Genomic DNA, 23,186 nt, shown 5'->3' with positions numbered 1-23,186 from the left:
TCAACATCGCCCCTGTCGGAGGACTCGTGCTGTGCCTGTCCGGTGTGCCAGCTCTACAAATACCAGAAATGTCTGCTATGAACAGAAAATTGATACAAACTCTCGCTGAAACTATCTCAAAACATGTGAAGCACTGTGAGTATTCAGTTCAAACTTACCTAACACGTTATTTTATGCTAACTAGTCTGTAAGCACCTTCCGAATATACTAGCTATAGCTATGTGTTTCCTTGTTTTCAATTAACGCTAACGTTACAAGCTACCACGCAATTTTCACAACATTACACAGTTTACATAATCTTCTGTGAAATGTCAGTCACTATTTCAATGATCCCAGTCAATAAAACAGAGGTGGAGTGCCTAATCCGAGAGTTTAACGTGCTTCTGGGGGAGCAGACTATCCCCGGAAAAGCAGTTACCGGCCTGGACAGAATTCAGTTCAGGAGCATACTGCACAACATCTTTAAGATGACCGACGATATGATCATGGATGGAGGTAATCCGTCTATTTCAGATATATATATATATATATATATATATATATATATATATATATATATATATATATAGTGTGCAGGATGACAGAGATTCATATTTACATAACCAGCAGCAGTTAGGATGCAGAGTATTGTGATTGTTTGGTAGCCTTGTTCTGAATGTTACTAATTATCTGTCTCCCAGTCTTCAGGGCATTTGACAAAGACAATGACTGTTTCGTCAGTATGAAAGAATGGATTGAGGGACTGTCTGTTTTCCTTCGAGGGACCTTGGATGAACACATAAAATGTAAGCTTCTCAACCTCAGTGCTCAGATTTACATATTCACACACATAAAAATAAATCAGAGTTACAAGCTTTAATCCAGGTAATAACTTATCCTCTTTGCATGGCTCAGACTGCTTTGATGTATATGACTTGAACGGCGACAACTCCCTCGCCAGAGAGGAGATGTTTCCTATGCTGAAGAACAGCCTCATCAGACAGCCTACAGAGGAGGACCCTGACGAAGGAATCAAAGACCTGGTGGACATCACACTCAAGAAGATGGTGAGTGGATGCATGCTGTTGGCCCTAATGGTTTAAATGTTTATTCCTTGATTTCCATCTGCACCACCTCCTCAGACGTCAAATTTTAGTGTTTCAGGGGGCAATAAGTAAAAACATTCCCGGATCTGTACATATCTCACTAATTTATGGACACAACTGACTACAAGCACATGGTTATTCATTTTTGTAGGACCATGACCATGACGGCAAACTATCTTTCTCTGACTTTGAAAAGTCAGTGAAAGAGGAGAATCTACTACTCGAGGCTTTTGGAACCTGCCTCCCTGACACCACGGTAATCACAAATCGAATGCTGTTGAAAAACTGTAATAACTTAAATTTCAAGTCAGAAATTCCTAATCTTACACTCTATTTTCTCTCTGTTTTCAGAGTATTGAGGCATTTGAGCAGCGTGTATTTCAGGAACAACTGTACCAGTGAAGAAATGACATTCATATGCATTTCCAGAAATATAGTCTTTAATAAAAATGTTGAATAGCTGCTTGCATTTTGGTGCAAAGTGTGTAAATAAAAACAAGCTGCCAAGAGAAACGGTTTGAATGGTCATTTTCAAAGTACAGCAGTAACAGTAATCGCTGCATAAATTCCAGCATCAAAGCAGCTCACTTGATCAAATCCGACGACGTGGTTTTGTCTTTTTTTCCACTGGTTTAAGGTCAGGAACTAATTCCACCTGAGAACGATAACAAAACTGGATTTACTGACACAAGTAAAGGCATCAAAGCTACAGTGAATAATTGTTTTATTCAGAATTTCTATCCAAAAATCAGATTATAGGATACCTGTTTCATTGTGTTCCTGATCAGGCTTACAGTTGTGTTCAGTGACACATCCTCCATGTCCAGTTTAGGAGGTTCTGGTAGCTTTGGCCCAATAAGTGGTTCATTGTTTCTAGTAACATCAGTCAGTGAGTGCACTGCAGCCTCCTCCATCTTGCGTTTCCTGTTCTCCAAGTGTGTGGTCCTTGGGACCAATCTGACTGCTGCAGAAGACTGATTTGAGATCAGTCTATGTTCTGTGCCTCTGTCTCGGTCTGAAGAGGTTTGGCTGGAGCTTGAACTCTTGTGCACTTGTGCTTGCTCCTGTTTTTTGTCAATTATGGCATTATGTAATGTCCCCATTTTGTCCTCTGTTGGTATAGTTCCATGTTGATTTCTATGCCTGTAGTAATGATGTTCCTGGGGAGGTAATGGCAATAGAGGAAATCCTGAATAATAGCTAATGTTTGAAGTCTTCACTGTGTTATTATTGTCAGAGGCTTTATTATGTCTGGCGATGAAAGTCTCTGATGTGGTGGCTGTGTCTGATGAAGTGGGCTCCTCGTTTACAGCCTCCTTCTGTTCCCTTTCTCTTGCTTTATAACAATATTAGACAGAGGGGTAGGGAAGGATTAGTATCATCAACTAACCTCATCAACCTCATGTTTATTTGCCATTCCAAATATGAAGATAAAATAAAACATCTACAGTACATGAAAAACATGAGTGCAATAAAAGTTATTTCAAATAAATGTGCATTGAAAGGACAAGAACATACACATTGATGCGTGTTTTCTCTAAAAGTAAGTATATTTGACGTTTAAGTGTACCTTTATTCTGAACAGCCCTGATTATATATCTCCTCCTGTCCTGCAGCTTCAGCCTGGTGTCTTCCACAGTCTCATATTCTGGGACGTAGCACACATGCAGCACACCACCGTAAAAACTCTTCTCATCCATGCGTCGTTTAGCTGCCCTGTAACAAAAAGTTTCAAGCTAAATTATTTAGCAAGTCTATTCAACTTTGCCAGTGCAGTGTAAAATACATCTTTATTGATCCACAGCGGGGGAATTCGATATAATGAATAAGGTATGTGACATCCTGTACCTGGCGCTGGTGAGTTTCTGGAACTTGACAAGGTAGACTTCCGTGAACTCCTCAGCAGGGTACTCGTCCAGGGGCCTGTACTCCTCCACAGCTCCGTACAGGGCACACAGTTGGATCAGCTCGGTCATCAGTCCAATGGCTGGGACTCCTTGGACCATCAGGTAACGAGACTCTAAATTGATGGTGTACACCTAATGATATACAAGACAAATATGATGACACTAGAACGTACTACTTTACAATGTAATATATAATAGCCACACTACATTATTGTACTGTCTAACGATATTAGTAACGTTTACCCTCTAGCTAACTAGCTAGGAGTCGCAGTGTCTCATAGCTTAAGCTATATTGCATTTTGTCTTACTTTAGCTTTACCTTACCTTAACAGCTTTCTCTTTCCTTCCCTCTCTATATTTAGGGCGAGAAATGCATATTTTCCGCTGTTCGTGGTGTTTATAAACATCTGGAACGCCCCAACAGCCTGAACTATTGTTGCCAGGTGCCGCCATGTTTCTGGAGATAAACTTTCCGTTTAACACATTTCAAAATAAGAGCTCATGTTCTTTTGAATACGCATGCATCGATTGCGTGTCCATGTGTAATATCTTATTTTGAAACTTGGTTGAGCTCGATATCAGCTGCTTTGGTCTATCTAGCTAGGCACACTCAGAGGCAGAGCACATCGATCGGCAATGAGTTTGTTGCACATTTGTCGGTAGCAGAGTAACGTGCCTTACATTTGCAGAGCTAGTCAGGCTATGTGAAAATAATGTTTAGTAATCAGGGCATTCAACCCATAACTGTTGTTTTTAACAACACAAAAAACTGCTTTCTTCAACTCTCCCAGAAGTTGATATCGCATCTTTCCTTGAACGAGGTACGTTAGCTTATAAACTCATAGCTAGCTAACGTTACCCATTTTTGCAGCAATCAAGTGGAAGTTTAGTTTAGTTAAACAACGTTCAAGTAAAACATATCGGCCTGTTTGTGAAAACGGCGTTTATTCCATCTGTGAACGTGTATTGTTCGTTTCCTTTATACGGAACAATGCTGCTGTCAAAGTCCACATTACAATATTACTCAAAGCTAGGCTCATTTGGTTCACTGACACTGATCAGATTTACTACTTATTGACATTTGGTATTGAATGACAAGGCATTTTTCGATACTCAGTACTATGGAGGTAATTCGGTTGTGCCTAAAACTGCCTAAAAAAGTTCGGTACTTGTATCCTGTTCACTCTGGTCCATTAGCATCTTTAACAATTTACAAAGAACACTATCTTTCAGATGATCTTGTGTGATATAATGTGAAGGATCGCACATGAGATAGTTTACATGACAATTGCACAAGCCTCCCTCCTTTTCGGATTTTGACAGTTGGTGTGGTGAATTACTGGCTCTACCCTCTTCTCCTCCAGTTTGATATCTTCATCAAACTTGAGTTAACTATAAATGAGCAGAAAAGGGAAAAAAGGAGGGTTATGATGCAGACATTTAATAGATAAAGTGCCATGGCAATCAAAAAGTACAACAGCAAAAACTTTGTGTGGCTGTGTTCAGAACCAGGCTTTGGAGTTGTCCTGGTCCCATGGATCTCCAGTGTTCCTGAGCTGGACTCTAAACAGAACGTCCTCCAGCCTAGACAGTCATAAAGTGGAGCTGTGTCGACAACTGGGAGAAAAGTTTGGCCTAAAAGATGGAGAGCAGGTCTGAATTAACAATAGCTATTTTTTTTTTTTTTTACCAAAATAGTCCATAATCTCTTCTGTCCAGGCTGACCAGGTGTTTATTGATTGACTGGTTGTGTGGTTTCCTTTAGGGCTTCCTGAGACCATGTCACCAGGTCTCATCACTGCATCAAGTGTTTGTGGAGCCTCTGTCATCTGATGACTGGGAAATCTTGGTGGGTGAATAATTAATTAGTAAAATTAAACACAATGTCTTCATGGTGAAAAAATTTATTTTCTGACAATCGTCCCACTATGAAGAAAAACACCAGCGATGGACTTGTAACCCACCCTCACATGAAACAATATTTTATCATCTGTTTTCTGTGACTGACACCCCCAGGAGCTCCACAGTGCAGCGCTGGAGCAGCAGCTGTTGGATCAGATCAGAGTTGTTTTCCAAAATGCTGTGTTTCCTGTGTGGGTGGACAGCCACACAGCAATCTACATCCAAATAGGTCAGAGTTAATCCATTAATTGTTATCTTTTGTTGGTAGCAAATAGTCTGTAAATCTGCCTCGTCTTCCAAACTGAGAAATTCATGCCGTAAAGGATACCGAACTTGCACTTTACCTGTATGGTTAGTATCAGCGCTCGGAAAGACATATTTATGAAGAGCAAACATTTTATGTTCCATTATGTAAAAATCCTAAGAAGTTGGTTCTGTGGTTTCAACTAGTTGAGCGTACTTACTAAACATTTGTTCTGCTCCTTTTGTTTAAATTTTATGTTAGGTCAAATACAGTATTCATGAACACAGTATGATCTGTTTTTTACTCTGTGCAGCCTCTCTTTCGCCATCCGTGCCCTATGGTCGCTTGGAGCAGTTCACAGAACTAGTTGTCTCTCCTAAGAGCCGCGCTGGAATTGGCAATCTCGATGGTTCTCCAGTGACAAACCACGAGAAGCAGCATTTTCAAAGACAGCAAAATATGGATCTTTCCTCCCCCTCAGGACCATCATTAGAAAGTACCACCCCTGTTCCTCAAAGCCACCAGTGGGGTGGCATAGCTGACCTGAAGAGCTTGCTACGCTATATGATAAAGGGTACTTATGACCCAGTTAAAGAGCTACCACCTGTACCCGACGTCCCTGTCCTCACTGACTCTATCTACAGAGTGTGCGGTGCACCTCCAGACTCTCTTTGCACTATATGCCATGTCGCAACTGCCGTTATTCATATATTTCCGTTGAGCCACGGGTTGAATGCTCGGCCAACTCGAAGTCAGTCACCAGTGACTTATGGCCTGCTCTCCAAAGTTCTGTCCCCTAAAGAATCGAGGGACAGAGCCAAACAGGCCATGGAGAAAAAGAAGAACACAGGAGCTACTAAAATTGCTGGAGGAGAAGAGATGAAAGAAGAGGAAGCTGTGGTGGTCAGGGTCGTGTGCCATGGTACTGAGATGCTAGCACACAAGGAAAAAAGTCACAGCAAGGGAGAGATCCATAGTGGAAGAGTATTGGTGAGTATCCACTCTTACCTAAGATTAACTGTGGCACTTTTTTATATGCGGTCATATCTCTTATAAAAATTGTGATTTTCAGATCCCACAGCCCCTGGCCATCAGGTTGAATATCATCCCACATTCAACAGTTAGAATTAAGCCAGTCAAATCAACTATCAAAGTAGCCTCCTCTATTCGCCTACAACCTCTAATGCCTCTGGTGAGTGCTGGATTAGCCATATGTGGTTACAGTGTTGTGTTAGAGACTTTTTTCCCCCCATTTGATTTATTCCATTATTAGTTCTCAAATTGATAAATTGTCAGATTTAATCAACCTTTTTGCTTTATGCCCATGTGACATTTTTTCTTCAGCCCGAGGAGGACGATGAGGCGATCCAGACAGCTTTCCTTGGTTGGCTACACACTCAGAGTCATGAACCTTTAGCCTGTCTGACTGCACGGTCTGGCACCATCCTCCTACATGGAACTGATGGTGATTCATTTGTACTCCTCTTTTACAAGTTATTGTACAAATCCAGCGATGGCACTATGATAGAAATGACTAATCTACTGAATACCAAAAAGAAGATGCAAATCGCATAACCCACACATTAAAATTATAGTACTTTCAGCTGCAATAAAACATCACTGTTCTCCCACTTTTTTCCTATTTATAGCAAAGTTAGAGTTTGCTTTAACTGTACTGAAACCAGAACCAGAGAGCGATCCTCCAGACCAGCTGTTTTCACTAACACCCGGTGTTGTCCAGAAGGAAAACATACAGGTACAAGCATGCATGTCATAAAATTGCCCAATAATATTTTATAATAACAGATGGCTGCATGCAGTTTTTCTGTGCATGATTTCATGTAGGTGATTGTTAAACAGAATATCTCAATGCCTATGTGATGCTCTCATGGTTTTAAAAAAGCTCACACTATGTGTCACCCACAGGTAGACAGAGAGCCAGTGGCATTGCCAGATGTAAAATCTACAGATGAAACACCCAACCCAGAGCTTCCATCCCTCAGTATTCTTGGGTAAGCGTGTAGTTATTTGTGAGCTTTTTTGTGGCTTAAACAAGGATCTATTCAGCATTCATTTCTCTCTACATCTCTCACTCCTCTCACTTTCTGTCTTTCCCCAGTGGGATCGGTGAGCTGAGTAAGACTGGATTTGACTTCATCTCCCACAGTCTTCTGGGTAGTCCTCTCTCAAGAGAGCTTGGTGCCACTGGACGTGGACTCCAAGGAGGAGCTCTACTCATCACTGGGTCTAAGGTAACTCTTTACATAACCATCATAATAATACTGCTCACAGCACAGATATTTCTACACTTTACAGAGAGTAAATAAAAATATATACAATGATTTTTGAAGAACTGGTTTTGGCAGCCTAAATCTTGTCAGACAGCAAAGTAACCATGTATTTCACTGTTTGTATTTGTTCACTGTATTTGTATCCTTAACAATATTGTTTTGTACACTATGTAACATATACTGTACTGTTATGTATCCTCACAGGGAAGTGGAAAGAGTACTCTATCCCGAGCCCTCTGTAGAAAAGCTAGAGAAGATCTGGATGCACATGTGGAGCTGGTGGACTGCAAAAAACTACAAGGTTAACAGAAACTCCATGTAGATAGTTTATATTAAAGACATCTAGGTGAATGTATTTATCATAGAAATTGTGGGGGGGGGGGGTTTCTTTCATTTTCAGGCAAAAGGGCAGAAACGGTAAGACAGATGCTACAGGATATTTTTGAACAGGCGGAGTGGAGGCAGCCTTCAGTTGTACTATTTGATGATTTGGACCATATTACTGGGGCACCATCCTCACCAGAGCATGAGCATGGACCTGAGGCGCTGCTGCAACAGCACATCGCACAAAGTAAACCACAGATTCTTTACTTCGTATGTGTGTGGGGGGAATTTCTGTTGTCATGTATGTTCACAGGCAGGATTGGTGATTATCACAGACCTTGATACGGATTTGTCTTGTCTGTTTGTGGCTGCAGGTCTGAAGGATGTGGTGGATGAGGTGCTGGTTCACTCCAGGCTGGTGTGTCTGATCATCACCAGCCAGAGTGAGCATTCCCTCCACCCCTCCCTGACCGAGGTGCAGGGGTCCCACTTTATCCAGGGCTTTGCACACATCCAGCCACCCGACCAGGTACACACACACACACACACACACACACACACACACACACACACACACACACACACACACACACACACACACACACACACACACACACACAAACAAACGCAGAGGCAGACAGATATGCACACACAAACTGGTAAAGGTAAATAAAAACCAACAGCTACCTTGTTTGCTATTGTTTGTAGGCTCAAAGAGCAGAAATCATGAGTCGTCTGATACTCCGAAAAACAACTTTATCTGAGGAGACCTTACAGACTCTAGACCTGGCAGCTGTTGCAAAGGAGACGGAGGGATACACGCCCCAAGACCTTGTACTACTTTTGGAGCGGGCTGTCCATGCCAACACTCTACAAAGAGGACACAGTGACCAGGGTACCAAAGATTTTGGTTCCACTATGCTAAAATTGTAGAATTCACAATTCATTCTATTTTGTAAATATAAAGTTGATTTCCAGGTGTTCTTTATGCTCTTCGCTCCATGTCTCTAATCAAGCTAATGCTAGTTTATTTTGCTACTTTCACATTATTTCTTTGTGCTCCGTATCTCTCAGGTGTGTGTCTGTCATGGAGGGACTTTGTGCAGGCTCTCAAGGGATTCACGCCTCCCTCGCTGTGGGGTGTAGATCTCCACACTCCAAGTGGAGTTGGGCTGGAGAGGGTGGGGGGGCTGAGGGAGGTGCGACAGCAGCTAATGGACACCATACTCCTCCCCGCTAAGGTCAGTGTCAGTGTGACTAAACACTTAAGGCTCTGACACCCCAACCTGATGACAGACCGTCGGCAGAAAAGGCAGTCTGACTGACTGCCTCTCCAAGTTGGTGACTTGACTGAAGTGCCTCGGAACACACTGAAGCGACGCCGACTTGAGCGTACGTTCTGCGCTTGCGTGAGACGTAAAACGTCTCCATAACAGCAGGCGGCGCTAATCTGTATTGTCGCCCAAAAAATTAAAACCGGCAGCTGATTGGACAAACGCGTCACGTGGGAATTTCAAAACCGACCAAATTGGCGGCTCGTTCGGAATACAATCTCATGTTTAATGAAAATAGTTCACCGTTTCTGAAAACATTTTAAGCGAGAAATAGGCCATGCAGTTGCTGAATCTGTCTTCATTTCAGATCGACAAAGGTCAGTTTAAAAGATTTTTGTCAGATTTTGAGAGGCATCCCGCTCGTCATTTCCGGTAATTGGTCATTGAGTCCGACTCCGACTGGCCGATTCAACATGTCAGATCGGCCCAAATGAACGCTGATGGCTCCTCCAACTGACGACGGCACGGAACACACCAAACAGACTTGGGTCACCAACCTCGCCAGACTGTCCAACGGCCGATAATTTGCTGTGTTTGGTTGGTGTGTCAGCGCCTTTAGACAACCAGGTGTTTTCAGTTAGATGGAAATCTGTACATTATAGGAGGAACAAAAGTGATCAAATTAAATGATAAAAGTGAATGTGATGACAATGCATTTATCACCAATTATAATTTTTGCATCATAAGATGTATGATAGAAAGAGATGATAAATGATGAAAGTTATTTTTATGATTAGCTTTTTTTTTTAATTTCCACTTCTTGTGTAACCCACAACAACACCGTTATTAGAAAACACACAAGACTGTCTGGTGATTAAATGGTTAGATTTAATCTGTTTTTATCATTTAATTTTTTTTAAGATGCCAGCCCTCAGATCCTGGAAATTGAGGCCTTCAGGGCAGAAACACTTTAATGTCTTATAACCCTTAGGACTGTCCTTAAGAAGAAAGTGCTCTTCATACAGTCAAGCCAAATTAAGTAAACCCCTCATTTAAATTATATTGGCCTAATAATATAGTAATGATAGAACTTTTAGGAAAAAATAACCATCATACAGTGGCTGTCTTTTTCATATTTTCTTAATTTAAATTAAATCATGGTGTATGCAAGGACCTTTTTTTGTTTGTTTTTTTAACACAGATCAACAGCAGTTACGGTACTGTTAAGGTGGAAAATACAAGAACAAGTAAATTCTTGATAATTGATTTTGGATCTTTGTTTCGTTGCAGTATCCCATCCTGTTCTCCAATCTTCCTATCCGCCATCGCTCAGGAATATTGCTGTATGGAGCTCCTGGTACGGGGAAGACTCTGCTAGCCAGGGCCGTGGCCAAAGACAGTGGTATGAACTTCATCAGCATCAAGGTAGGCTGGGCTTTGGCTCTGACAGTCTTTCTTAGGGCGCTGACACACCAACCCGATTATCGGCCGTTGGACAGTCTGGCGTGGTCAGTGACTCAAGTCTGTTCGGTGTGTTCCATGCCATCGTCAGTCGGAGGAGCCGTCGGCCTTCATTTGGGCCAATTTGACATGTTCAATAAGCCAGCGGGCAGTCGGACTCAATGGCCAATCTGATTGGTGGAGTGCTAACCCGGAAATAACGAGCGGGATGAGCGTGACTAACCCCTCTCAAAATCTGACGAAAATCTTTTAAACTGGCCTTTGTTCTGAAATGAAGACAGATTCAGCAACTGCATGGCCTATTTTTCACTTAAAATGTTTTCAGAAACACGTTTCGGTGAACTATCTATGTAAAATACGAGATCGTATTTCGAACGAGCCACCATTATGGTCTGGCTTTGAAATTTGGCAGAAACCAGACCCGCGTCCAATCAGCTGCCGGTTTAAAAGTTTTTGGCCGACAATACAGATTAGCGCCGCCTGCTGTCATGGAGACGTATTACGTCTCACGCAAGCGCATAACGTACGCTTCGGTGTGTTGCGAGGCACTTTTTTGACCAACTTGGGGGGGCAGTCAGTCCGACTGCCTTTTCTGCTGACCGTCGGACGTCGGGTTGGGGTGTCAGAGCCTTTAATCAGAGCAACCTGCATCTTCAGTGACTCAGGATATTCACCTCTCTCTAGGGACCTGAACTTCTGAGTAAGTACATTGGAGCAAGTGAGCAGGGAGTCCGTAATGTCTTCCAGAGGTTAGTCAACATTTACACGCTCTCACTTTTTTATGACCCCAGCAGACCTTTATAGTTACTAGTTATGAGTAACATCAATTATTTATAGTAATTGTAAGCTCCACTAACACTTATTCATGGAGATTTCTCTGTTTGCTCTAGGGCACAAGCTGCCAAGCCATGCATTCTGTTCTTCGATGAGTTTGACTCACTGGCCCCCAGGAGGGGCCACGACAGCACAGGTGTAACCGACCGTGTGGTCAACCAGCTCCTCACCCAGCTGGATGGGGTGGAGGGACTGCAGGGTAGGTCATACAGCTGTATACTACATATTATGAGTTTTGTATATTGACAATACATTTTAAATCGCTAAGTGCACAGATTCTATTGACATGTTTTACTAATCAGTGCTGCAGTCCTGACATTTTGGGAAATGCGCTTATTCACTTTCTTGCAGAGAGATAGATGAGAAGATCAATACCACTCAACTCTGTCCACAGGTAATTAGTGAGCTTTAGAGTTGTTGGTAGGCAGATTCTGTTGCTTTCTGACAGAGCTAGCCAAGTAGTTTCCCCTGTGTCCAGTCTTTGTGCTAAGCTAACCATTTATTGAGGAGACATGAAAGTGGTATCTGTTCTCTCATCCAACTCTCGGCAAGAAAAAGAATATGTGTACAGGTATTTACCAAAATTACCACTACAAAACTATTCCTTTAAGGTAATTAAATAAGAATCCTCTGTTTGCATTTGTAGGTGTATATGTGCTTGCAGCCACCAGTCGTCCAGATCTGATTGACCCAGCCCTGCTGAGACCTGGACGACTGGACAAGTCCCTCTACTGCCCCCCTCCTGACCTGGTCTGTTGCATTAAAATCTAAGTGTCACTTTTTTAACACTTACATAATTTCCATATGCCTATATGCAGAAATCAATTTTCAGTGATTGTTCAAGACATGTCCTTGGTAGTAAATCCAACTGTTACATTTCCAGGAGGCTCGTACGGAGATCCTGAAAGCTCTGAGCACTGGTGCTGCCCTGGCTGCTGACGTGGACCTTGAGCAGCTGGCAGCAGCAACAGAGCAGTTCACCGGGGCAGACCTGAAGGCCCTGCTCTACAACGCCCAGCTGGAGGCCGTCCACAACAGCATGGCCTCTAGCACACCACACGTAAGTCTATTATACCTACGACTACGGTGTACTATATATGGTACACTGAAGAGCTCATTTTAAAGATAATTTTTTTGGGCATTTTAGGACTTTATTTATATAGGACAGCTGAAGACATGAAAGCAGCCGCTGGATCCCACAGGTTTGCTACCCAGGCGCACTGAAGAGCTCATTTTGTTGCGATGGGGTTGCCATGGGCTAAAAGAGCAGGAAGGCAGGGAACTGTTGGCCAGCTCAGTTTGTTTTGTACCTCAGGGCTAATTAAATGAGTTTTGTATGCATCTTAGCACGTGTGTGCTGCTCTACTTGTTATTTCTTTTTTTTGAACTTTTTATTTAAACATTTTAATTTCCTGACAGCAATATAAATGTAATAAACAAATGACAGGCAAAATAAGTTACAATAAGAGTACAAATAAATTAAAATAAATAAGTAAATATGAAGCAAAATAGAACTAAGTGCGTAAAAAAGTAGTAAAAAGGTAGATTAAATAAAATTAGAATAGCGATAATAATAATGGTAACAGCAACAATAACAACAGGCAGAGAGGTAGATATCTGTAAATAATAGCTAAGCAAAAAAAAAAAAAAGGAATTTAGATAGGTATCCCTTCCCAACAGTATTGTATCATATCATCCCATCCATCAGACCCTCAGATACCTTGAAACACAAGTCCATCTTTGCACAAAAGTGTCCATAGTCAGCTGTAGACTTGCCGTCATCATCCCAAAATCCTTGTATTGATGGACAGTCCCAAAAAATATGTGTGGTGTCTCCAATAGTTCCACATTTTCGCCAACATAAAGCCACATTGGGGTTTTTCACAAATGAAGAGATGATAAAGGGAGTATTAAAAAATCTGATCTTTACCTTCCAGTCAAATTCTTTCCACAGTTGGCTACTAATTCCCTTATGACAACTTGTCCATATGTCCATCCATGTAGAATCTTCAATTATAACATTCAATTCTAATTCCCATTTTTCCTTGATGTAGTTTGTGCTTTGTGAGGTGCCAGCCGTTAACCTTTTATATATATTAGATATGTGTTTTTTTGTTGGGAAATGCCTCTCCAGAACACTAATAAAGTACTCTTCTATTTCATTTGGGGTTTTGGTGAGCAGCTCCCTTTCCTTATGACTTGTGATATAATGTCTTATCTGGAGGTATCTATACAAATCATTTGATGGGAGGCCAAATTGTTCTTGAAGTTGAGGGAATGATTTGAATTCTGTTTCTTTAAAAAGTTGATTAATTGTACAGAGACCTTTTATTGACCCACCTTCTAAACCCGCTATCCCACACGGAAGGTGGGAATTCTATATTTCCTACTATCAACATGGCCCTTGAGATCGTCTCTGGTCCCCTGAGCGTTTTTTTCACTGTTGTCCAGACTTTTAAAGTATGTTTTATCCATTCGTTCTTTATTTTGATTTTATTGACAGACTTTATATCAATAAATGGTAGTACTGATAAGGACGTGCCCCTAACAGAGTCTTGCTCTATCTGAGTCCATATTGCTTCCCGGTCATTTCCGATCCATGCCACTATTGCATTTTCTACTTGTTATTTCATTATCAGTTTACAACATAATTCAAATGATCCACAACCATGTTGACAAGAACATGATTGCAGAATGAGCCTAAACCTTAAGTTGCACAGTGAAGCCACTTTGTTTGTCCATGTATTTTGTGAGCACTACAAAGCCTTGTGTACTTTCGTATCTAAACTTTGGCCTTCTGTTTCTGGGTGATAATCAGGAGCTGATCTCCGGCTCAGACAGCGACATGAGCCTGTCCTCCATGATCTTCCCAAACAACAGCAGTGGCTCAGATGATTCGGTGGGGGAGGGGGACCCAGGCGTGGGGCTGGACCAGTCCATGGTTCTCCTGGAGCCCAGTGAGCTTCAAGCAGAAGACGAACACCATCGTGGAAATGTTTGGAGACTCTACTTTGGAAGCTCCTATGAGTCAGAGTTGGGGAATTCACCGATTTCAGGACTGGTGAGCAGTACTGGCAAAAAGTCTCTTCTATTATTTTATTCCAATTTATATTAACCAACACATTAGTCAACAACAACACAGTACATACATTGTAAATCATGTATTTATGGAACTACAAGTCAATAATATGAACACACAATACAGAATACAGAATTGACACTTCTAAATATAGTATTTAAAATATGAACATACTACTACAGCAATCCCAATGAAAATGTTATTATATCGACACTGGGAACTTTGCAGAAACATTTATGGTGTGATGTTGCAATCTAAACTATTTAACACATCTGGTCAAAGTAGTGGATTTACAAAAATTCTGTCCGGACTTGCAGTACAGCATGCATACACATCAACACAGACCTTTGTAATTATGTTATGCTAAATGTAGTGGTCCTTCTCAGTCATTTCTCTTATGATTTTTGTGTCTGTCCATTTCCTCTCTTCTGCCTCCCTTGGCAGAACTCCCAATGTGTCTCTGGACCGAACTCCATGTCCCATGACTTAACAAGGGCAACAGGTCGGGAACCTGGCGGCTCACTCCCCCCTGCCTACATGTCCTCCCTTCAGAGCGGTTACCAAGAGCTTGGCCCGGAGCACCTGGAGCGCCTACAACAAGACATTAACAACATCAAGAATAACTACAGGAGAGCCAACGTAAGTGACAATAATGGACTAGAAAATATCAAAATGCCATTGTATTCTGATTGCATTATTGAATGGAGCCATACAGAAAGCAATAGAACTGTTACTTTCTGTAATACTTTTCTATTGATTTAAAACTAGTTTATTCTGTACTAGTTTTGTTTTGTTTGTTTTGTTTTGTTCTGTTTTTATACTCTACCCTGCCCTGTAAAGCGACTTTGAGTCTATGAAAAGCGCTATATAAATTCAATTTATTATTATTATTATTAGTCTACTTGTGGTTATTGTATCAACTAGTGTTGTTAGATTGCTTATGTTAGCTACTGTGTGCATGATTACTCTTGTACTTTGTATGTAGGAGGACGCTGTCCGGGTGCATTCAGCCTCCAGCCAGCCAGGCCTGCTGCTATGTCAGGCTCATGTGAACTCCGCTCTGGCTGTGACCAGACCGTCCCTCAGCATAGCTGACTGGAACAGATACACAAAACTGTGAGTATGAGGACACCAGATTGGACTGCATTGCAACAGTAACAGCAATACAAATTACGCTAATATTGTATGTGTGTGTGTGTGTGTGTGTGTGTGTGTGTGTGTGTGTGTGTGTGTGTGTGTGTGTGTGTGTGTGTGTGTGTGTGTGTGTGTGTGTGTGTGTGTGTGTGTGTGTGTGTGTGTGTGTGTGTGTGTGTGAGAAAACCACTGTAACAAAGGTTTGCTCTACACAAAGTAAAGAAATCATTTTACAGCTGTCCATTTATTTAGTAAAAAAGTGAGCTTTTAATGGTTTAATTGGCTATGAAATTTATCAAGCATGTAATGAGCCATTTGGGGTCTCACCTACAGGAGGAAATGAGCTGAAAAAGCTGTTGCCAAGTAGCAGCAATAGAGGAATATGAATCATTATTAAAATCCCTCTCATAGTATTCAGCATTTTTTATTATGTTGAATTACTTTGTTGTCTTTTTTTGTGAATTCACTAGAATTATAGCTGAGCTGGAGCATAGAATTTGCAGTTAACTATACTGTATATAGCTGCTGACTCATCTCTCATGTGTCAAGTGAAGGAATAAATATCTTGTTAAAGTTGAGGAAAAAAACAATCTATCAAATCTTTTCGTATTTAATAGTAACTATAAACTGTTTTAAGACATTACACATGTCGTCAACTTTTAATAAATCTTTTTTTGTAGGTATGAAGCCTATGGTGGTGCAGGAGACGGGAAATCTCTTCATTCAGTCACATTTAAACCTGGACAACGTGTGACTTTAGCTTGATCAGACATGCTAGTTTGACACACATAATACGTTGTTTTTGATGTAAGTTAATAAAAGCTGTGATGCATTAAAATTTAACGATCAGTGGAGTTTACACCAACAATTCCAGAGCTTTGAAGGCAATGTAAAATAATGTTTGTTTAAATGTTTCCTACTGACTTGATTCTGAGTGAGACATTTATCTAATTAAAATGTAATTATTGTATATATGTATTATGCCAGAGGATAAATTATGTATTTGTTAGAATTAAAGATGAAATCTTTGTACAAATTGTGCCTGCATTACTTGATTGGACACTGAATGTGAATTATTTTAATTTCCTAGTTTCAGTTTACAGCCACTGGATGGCATTAAAATGTCAAAAAATTCATTGAAATTCATTCAGTCATAGCATAGTATGCCATCAAATAAATAATAATTTAAGTCATAGTAGTATGTCATGAAAAAGTCATGGTATAGTACTGTATGTCATAAAGTCATAGTATAGTATTTCATAAACAAGTCACAGTACAGTATGGCATAAAATAAGTCATAGTATATACAATAAGTTGAAAAACAGTGATAAAAAAGCCATAGTATAGTACGTCAAAAAAGTCATAGTATGTCAATTTAGTGTAGACAGGGACACTTTCGACAGAGGAGCCTGGGATTGATCCATCAACCTTGAGACTATAGGCCAGCCCTTCTACCTCCCAACCACTGGCCAACAGGATGATTTATGGAAAAAAAAAAAAGTCATAATATAGTGTGTTGGAAAAAAAGTGATAAAAAAGCCATAGTATAGTATGTCGAAAAAGGGTAAAAAAAAAGTCATAGTATAAAGTATGTTGAAAAAGTCATAGTATAGTATGTTGCAAAAGTGATGAAAAAGTCACAGTATAATATGTCCAAAATAGTGATAAAAAGCCATAGCATTAGCCTAGAAATCTAGACCCTAGCGGCAGCAAATGTAATTTGCAGCCATGGGTCTGGCTTGTATAGCTACCATAGTTAGAAAAAAAACATATAAAAACCCCGTAGTATAGTATGTTGAAAAAAGCAATAAAAAAGTCATAGAATAGTATGTCGGAAAAAAGTGCTAAAAAAGCAATAGTATAGTATGTTGAAAAAAGTGATAAAAAAAGCCATAGTATGGTATGTTGAAAAAAGTGGTTACAAAGATGTAGTATAGTATGTTGAAAAAAGTAATAACAAAGTCATAATATAATATGTTGATGAAAAGTGATAAAAAAGTCATAGTATAGTATGTTGAAGAAATGTCTTGTATATTATGTTGAAAAAAGTCATTAAAAAAAGCCATAGTAAAGTATGTTGAAAAGAGTGATAAAAAAGTCATAGTATAGTATGTCGAAAAAAATGATTAAAAAGCCATAATATTGTATGTCAAAAAAATTGATAAAAAAGTCATAGTATAGGATGTCAAATAAGACATTGTCAGGGACACTTTAACATTTGGCCACAGGACCCTGGGATTGATCCACCAACCTCTTCATGGTTATGGGACAACCATTCTACCTCCCAGCCACAAGCCACCCAGAATGATTTGTGGAAAAAAGTCATAGTATAGTATGTCGAAAAAAGTGGTTAAAAAGTTGTGGTATAGTAGGCCTATGTCGAAAAAAGTAATAACAAAGTCATAGTATAATATGTTGATAAAAAGTGATAAAAAGTCATAGTATAGTATGTTGAAAAAGTGATAAAAAGTGATAGTATAGTATGCCGAAATAAAATGATAAAAAAGTCATTGAATAGAATAATGGAAAAAGTCATAGAATAGTCATAGAATAGTATGTCGAAAAAAATGATTAAAAAGCCATAATATTGTATGTCAAAAAAAGTGATAAAAAAGTCATAGTATAGGATGTCAAATAAGACATTGTCAGGGACACTTTAACATTTGGCCAGAAGACCCTGGGATTGATCCACCAACCTCTTCATGGTTATGGGACAACCATTCTACCTCCCAGCCACAAGCCACCCAGAATGATTTATGGAAAAAAGTCATAGTATAGTATGTTGAAAAAAAGTGATAAAAAGTCATAGTATATTATGTCCAAAAAAGCCATAGCATAGTATGTCAATTTAGTGAAGACAGGGACACTTTCGACAGAGGAGCCTGGGATTGATCCATCAACCTTGAGACTATAGGCCAGCCCTTCTACCTCCCAACCACTGGCCAACAGGATGATTTATGGAAAAAAAAAGTCATAATATAGTGTGTTGGAAAAAAAGTGATAAAAAAGCCATAGTATAGTATGTCGAAAAAGGGTAAAAAAAAAGTCATAGTATAAAGTATGTTGAAAAAGTCATAGTATAGTATGTTGCAAAAGTGATGAAAAAGTCACAGTATAATATGTCCAAAATAGTGATAAAAAGCCATAGCATTAGCCTAGAAATCTAGACCCTAGCGGCAGCAAATGTAATTTGCAGCCATGGGTCTGGCTTGTATAGCTACCATAGTTAGAAAAAAAACATATAAAAACCCCGTAGTATAGTATGTTGAAAAAAGCAATAAAAAAGTCATAGAATAGTATGTCGGAAAAAAGTGCTAAAAAAGCAATAGTATAGTATGTTGAAAAAAGTGATAAAAAAAGCCATAGTATGGTATGTTGGAAAAAGTGAAAAAAAAAGCCATAGTATGGTATGTTGAAAAAAGTGGTTACAAAGATGTAGTATAGTATGTTGAAAAAAGTATTAACAAAGTCATAATATAATATGTTGATGAAAAGTGATAAAAAAGTCATAGTATAGTATGTTGAAGAAATGTCTTGTATATTATGTTGAAAAAAGTGATTAAAAAAAGCCATAGTAAAGTATGTTGAAAAGAGTGATAAAAAAGGTCATAGTATAGTATGTCGAAAAAAATAATTAAAAAGCCATAATATTGTATGTCAAAAAAAGTGATAAAAAAGTCATAGTATAGGATGTCAAATAAGACATTGTCAGGGACACTTTAACATTTGGCCAGAAGACCCTGGGATTGATCCACCAACCTCTTCATGGTTATGGGACAACCATTCTACCTCCCAGCCACAAACCACCCAGAATGATTTGTGGAAAAAAGTCATAGTATAGTATGTCGAAAAAAGTGGTTAAAAAGTTGTGGTATAGTAGGCCTATGTCGAAAAAAGTAATAACAAAGTCATAGTATAATATGTTGATAAAAAGTGATAAAAAAAGTCATAGTATAGTATGTCGAAAAAAGTGATAAAAAGCCATAGCATAGTATGTTGAAGAAATGTCTTGTATATTATGTTGAAAAAAGTAATCAAAAAAAGCCATAATAAAGTATGTTGAAAAGAGTGATAAAAAAGTCATAGTATAGTATGTTGAAAAAGTGATAAAAAGTCATAGTATAGTATGTTGAAAAAGTGATAAAAAGTCATAGTATAGTATACCAAAATAAAATGATAAAAAGTCATAGAATAGAATGATGGAAAAAGTCATAGAATAGTCATAGTATAGTATGTCGAAAAAAATATTAAAAAGCCATAATATTGAATGTCAAAAAAAAGTGATAAAAAAGTCATAGTATAGGATGTCAAATAAGACATTGTCAGGGACACTTTAACATTTGGCCAGAAGACCCTGGGATTGATCCACCAACCTCTTCATGGTTATGGGACAACCATTCTACCTCCCAGCCACAAGCCACCCAGAATGATTTGTGGAAAAAAGTCATATTATAGTATGTCGAAAAAAGTGGTTAAAAAGTTGTGGTATAGTAGGCCTATGTCGAAAAAAGTAATAACAAAGTCATAGTATAATATGTTGATAAAAAGTGATAAAAAAAAGTCATAGTATAGTATGTTGAAAAAAGTGATAAAAAGCCATAGCATAGTATGTTGAAGAAATGTCTTGTATATTATGTTGAAAAAAGTAATTAAAAAAAGCCATAATAAAGTATGTTGAAAAGAGTGATAAAAAGTCATAGTATAGTATGTTGAAAAAGTGATAAAAAGTCATAGTATAGTATGTTGAAAAAGTGATAAAAAGTCATAGTATAGTATGCCAAAAAAAAATGATAAAAAAGTCATAGAATAGAATGATGGAAAAAAATCACAGAATAGTCATAGAATAGTATGTTGAAAAAAATATTAAAAAGCCATAATATTGTATGTCAAAAAAAGTGATAAAAAAGTCATAGTATAGGATGTCAAATAAGACATTGTCAGGGACACTTTAACATTTGGCCAGAAGACCCTGGGATTGATCCACCAACCTCTTCATGGTTATGGGACAACCATTCTACCTCCCAGCCACAAACCACCCAGAATGATTTGTGGAAAAAAGTCATAGTATAGTATGTTGAAAAAAGTGGTTAAAAAGTCGTGGTATAGTAGGCCTATGTCGAAAAAAGTAATAACAAAGTCATAGTATAATATGTTGATAAAAAGTGATAAAAAAAGTCATAGTATAGTATGTCGAAAAAAGTGATAAAAAGCCATAGCATATAGTATGTTGAAGAAATGTCTTGTATATTATGTTGAAAAAAATAATTAAAAAAAGCCATAATAAAGTATGTTGAAAAGAGTGATAAAAAGTCATAGTATAGTAAGTTGAAAAAGTGATAAAAAGTCATAGTATAGTATGTTGAAAAAGTGATAAAAAGTGATAGTATAGTATGCCGAAATAAAATGATAAAAAAGTCATTGAATAGAATAATGGAAAAAGTCATAGAATAGTCATAGAATAGTATGTCGAAAAAAAATATTAAAAAGCCATAATATTGTATGTCAAAAAAAGTGATAAAAAAGTCATAGTATAGGATGTCAAATAAGACATTGTCAGGGACACTTTAGCATTTGGCCAGAAGACCCTGGGATTGATCCACCAACCTCTTCATGGTTATGGGACAACCATTCTACCTCCCAGCCACAAGCCACCCAGAATGATTTATGGAAAAAAGTCATAGTATAGTATGTCCAAAAAAGCCATAGCATAGTATGTCAATTTAGTGAAGACAGGGACACTTTCGACAGAGGAGCCTGGGATTGATCCATCAACCTTGAGACTATAGGCCAGCCCTTCTACCTCCCAACCACTGGCCAACAGGATGATTTATGGAAAAAAAAGTCATAATATAGTGTGTTGGAAAAAAAGTGATAAAAAAGCCATAGTATAGTATGTCGAAAAAGGGTAAAAAAAAAGTCATAGTATAAAGTATGTTGAAAAAGTCATAGTATAGTATGTTGCAAAAGTGATGAAAAAGTCACAGTATAATATGTCCAAAATAGTGATAAAAAGCCATAGCATTAGCCTAGAAATCTAGACCTACGCGGCAGCAAATGTAATTTGCAGCCATGGGTCTGGCTTGTATAGCTACCTAGTTAGAAAAAAAAACATATAAAAAACCCGTAGTATAGTATGTTGAAAAAAGCAATAAAAAAGTCATAGAATAGTATTCGGAAAAAAAGTGCTAAAAAAGCAATAGTATAGTATGTTGAAAAAGTGATAAAAAAAGCCATAGTATGGTATGTTGGAAAAAGTGAAAAAAAAGCCATAGTATGGTATGTTGAAAAAGTGGTTACAAAGATGTAGTATAGTATGTTGAAAAAAGTATTAACAAAGTCATAATATAATATGTTGATGAAAAGTGATAAAAAAGTCATAGTATAGTATGTTGAAGAAATGTCTTGTATATTATGTTGAAAAAGTGATTAAAATTTGTTGTCAAGAAAAAAGAAAAATTTGTCAGGTAGGAATTGTTTTTTGTTAAAAGAGAAAAAGAGGTTATAGTGTTAAAAAGTCATAGTATAGGATGTCAAATAAGACATTGTCAGGGACACTTTAACATTTGGCCAGAAGACCCTGGGATTGATCCACCAACCTCTTCATGGTTATGGGACAACCATTCTACCTCCCGCCCACAAACCACCCAGAATGATTTGTGGAAAAAAAGTCATAGTATAGTATGTCGAAAAAAGGTGGTTAAAAAGTTGTGGTATAGTAGGCCTATGTCGAAAAAAAAGTAATAACAAAGTCATAGTATAATATGTTGATAAAAAGTGATAAAAAGTCATAGTATAGTATGTTGAAAAAGTGACAAAAAGTGATAGTATAGTATGCCGAAATAAAATGATAAAAAAGTCATTGAATAGAATAATGGAAAAAGTCATAGAATAGTCATAGAATAGTATGTCGAAAAAAATGATTAAAAAGCCATAATATTGTATGTCAAAAAAAGTGATAAAAAAGTCATAGTATAGGATGTCAAATAAGACATTGTCAGGGACACTTTAACATTTGGCCAGAAGACCCTGGGATTGATCCACCAACCTCTTCATGGTTATGGGACAACCATTCTACCTCCCAGCCACAAGCCACCCAGAATGATTTATGGAAAAAAGTCATAGTATAGTATGTTGAAAAAAAGTGATAAAAAGTCATAGTATATTATGTCCAAAAAAGCCATAGCATAGTATGTCAATTTAGTGAAGACAGGGACACTTTCGACAGAGGAGCCTGGGATTGATCCATCAACCTTGAGACTATAGGCCAGCCCTTCTACCTCCCAACCACTGGCCAACAGGATGATTTATGGAAAAAAAAGTCATAATATAGTGTGTTGGAAAAAAAGTGATAAAAAAGCCATAGTATAGTATGTCGAAAAAAGGAGTATAAAAAAGTCATAGTATAAAGTATGTTGAAAAAGTCATAGTATAGTATGTTGCAAAAGTGATGAAAAAGTCACAGTATAATATGTCCAAAATAGTGATAAAAAGCCATAGCATTAGCCTAGAAATCTAGACCTAAGCGACGCAAATGTAATTTGCAGCCATGGGTCTGGCTTGTAACCCCCCATAGTTAGAAAAAAAAACATATAAAAACCCGTAGTATAGTATGTTGAAAAAAGCAATAAAAAAGTCATAGAATAGTATGTCG

At 38.4% G+C, this 23,186-nt stretch overlaps 3 protein-coding genes across 3 annotated transcripts; 2 read left to right on the top strand and 1 right to left on the bottom strand.

The window, feature by feature from the left end:
- Positions 1-7: 7 nt before the first annotated feature.
- On the top strand, positions 8-1,598 carry efcab1 (EF-hand calcium binding domain 1). Its single transcript, XM_039820491.1, has 6 exons — positions 8-135; positions 337-495; positions 681-785; positions 895-1,046; positions 1,237-1,341; positions 1,437-1,598. Exons 1-6 carry the CDS (start codon positions 69-71, stop codon positions 1,485-1,487), a joined length of 639 nt encoding a protein of 212 aa, XP_039676425.1. The 5' UTR covers positions 8-68; the 3' UTR covers positions 1,488-1,598.
- rbm48 (RNA binding motif protein 48) lies at positions 1,504-3,474 on the bottom strand. The gene is made up of 5 exons (XM_039820490.1): positions 3,317-3,474; positions 2,934-3,124; positions 2,656-2,801; positions 1,850-2,421; positions 1,504-1,740 (listed from the first exon to the last, which is right to left on the bottom strand). The coding sequence occupies exons 1-5, from the start codon at positions 3,443-3,445 to the stop codon at positions 1,678-1,680; spliced, it is 1,101 nt and encodes a 366-aa protein (XP_039676424.1). The 5' UTR covers positions 3,446-3,474; the 3' UTR covers positions 1,504-1,677.
- A 127-nt stretch (positions 3,475-3,601) lies between these two features.
- On the top strand, positions 3,602-16,571 carry pex1 (peroxisomal biogenesis factor 1). Its single transcript, XM_039820489.1, has 24 exons — positions 3,602-3,813; positions 4,499-4,645; positions 4,758-4,841; positions 5,009-5,123; positions 5,452-6,128; positions 6,211-6,330; positions 6,483-6,603; positions 6,788-6,894; positions 7,065-7,150; positions 7,258-7,390; positions 7,634-7,730; positions 7,830-8,000; positions 8,128-8,282; positions 8,462-8,648; positions 8,828-8,994; positions 10,318-10,452; positions 11,173-11,237; positions 11,379-11,521; positions 11,969-12,072; positions 12,206-12,382; positions 14,141-14,383; positions 14,846-15,040; positions 15,387-15,517; positions 16,216-16,571. The coding sequence occupies exons 1-24, from the start codon at positions 3,706-3,708 to the stop codon at positions 16,298-16,300; spliced, it is 3,753 nt and encodes a 1,250-aa protein (XP_039676423.1). The 5' UTR covers positions 3,602-3,705; the 3' UTR covers positions 16,301-16,571.
- Positions 16,572-23,186: the final 6,615 nt, after the last annotated feature.

This window comes from Perca fluviatilis, chromosome 13 (assembly GCF_010015445.1).
Source record: "Perca fluviatilis chromosome 13, GENO_Pfluv_1.0, whole genome shotgun sequence".
In the NCBI taxonomy this organism is placed as follows: Eukaryota; Metazoa; Chordata; class Actinopteri; order Perciformes; family Percidae; genus Perca; species Perca fluviatilis.
This window is presented reverse-complemented; position numbering and strand designations above follow the sequence as displayed.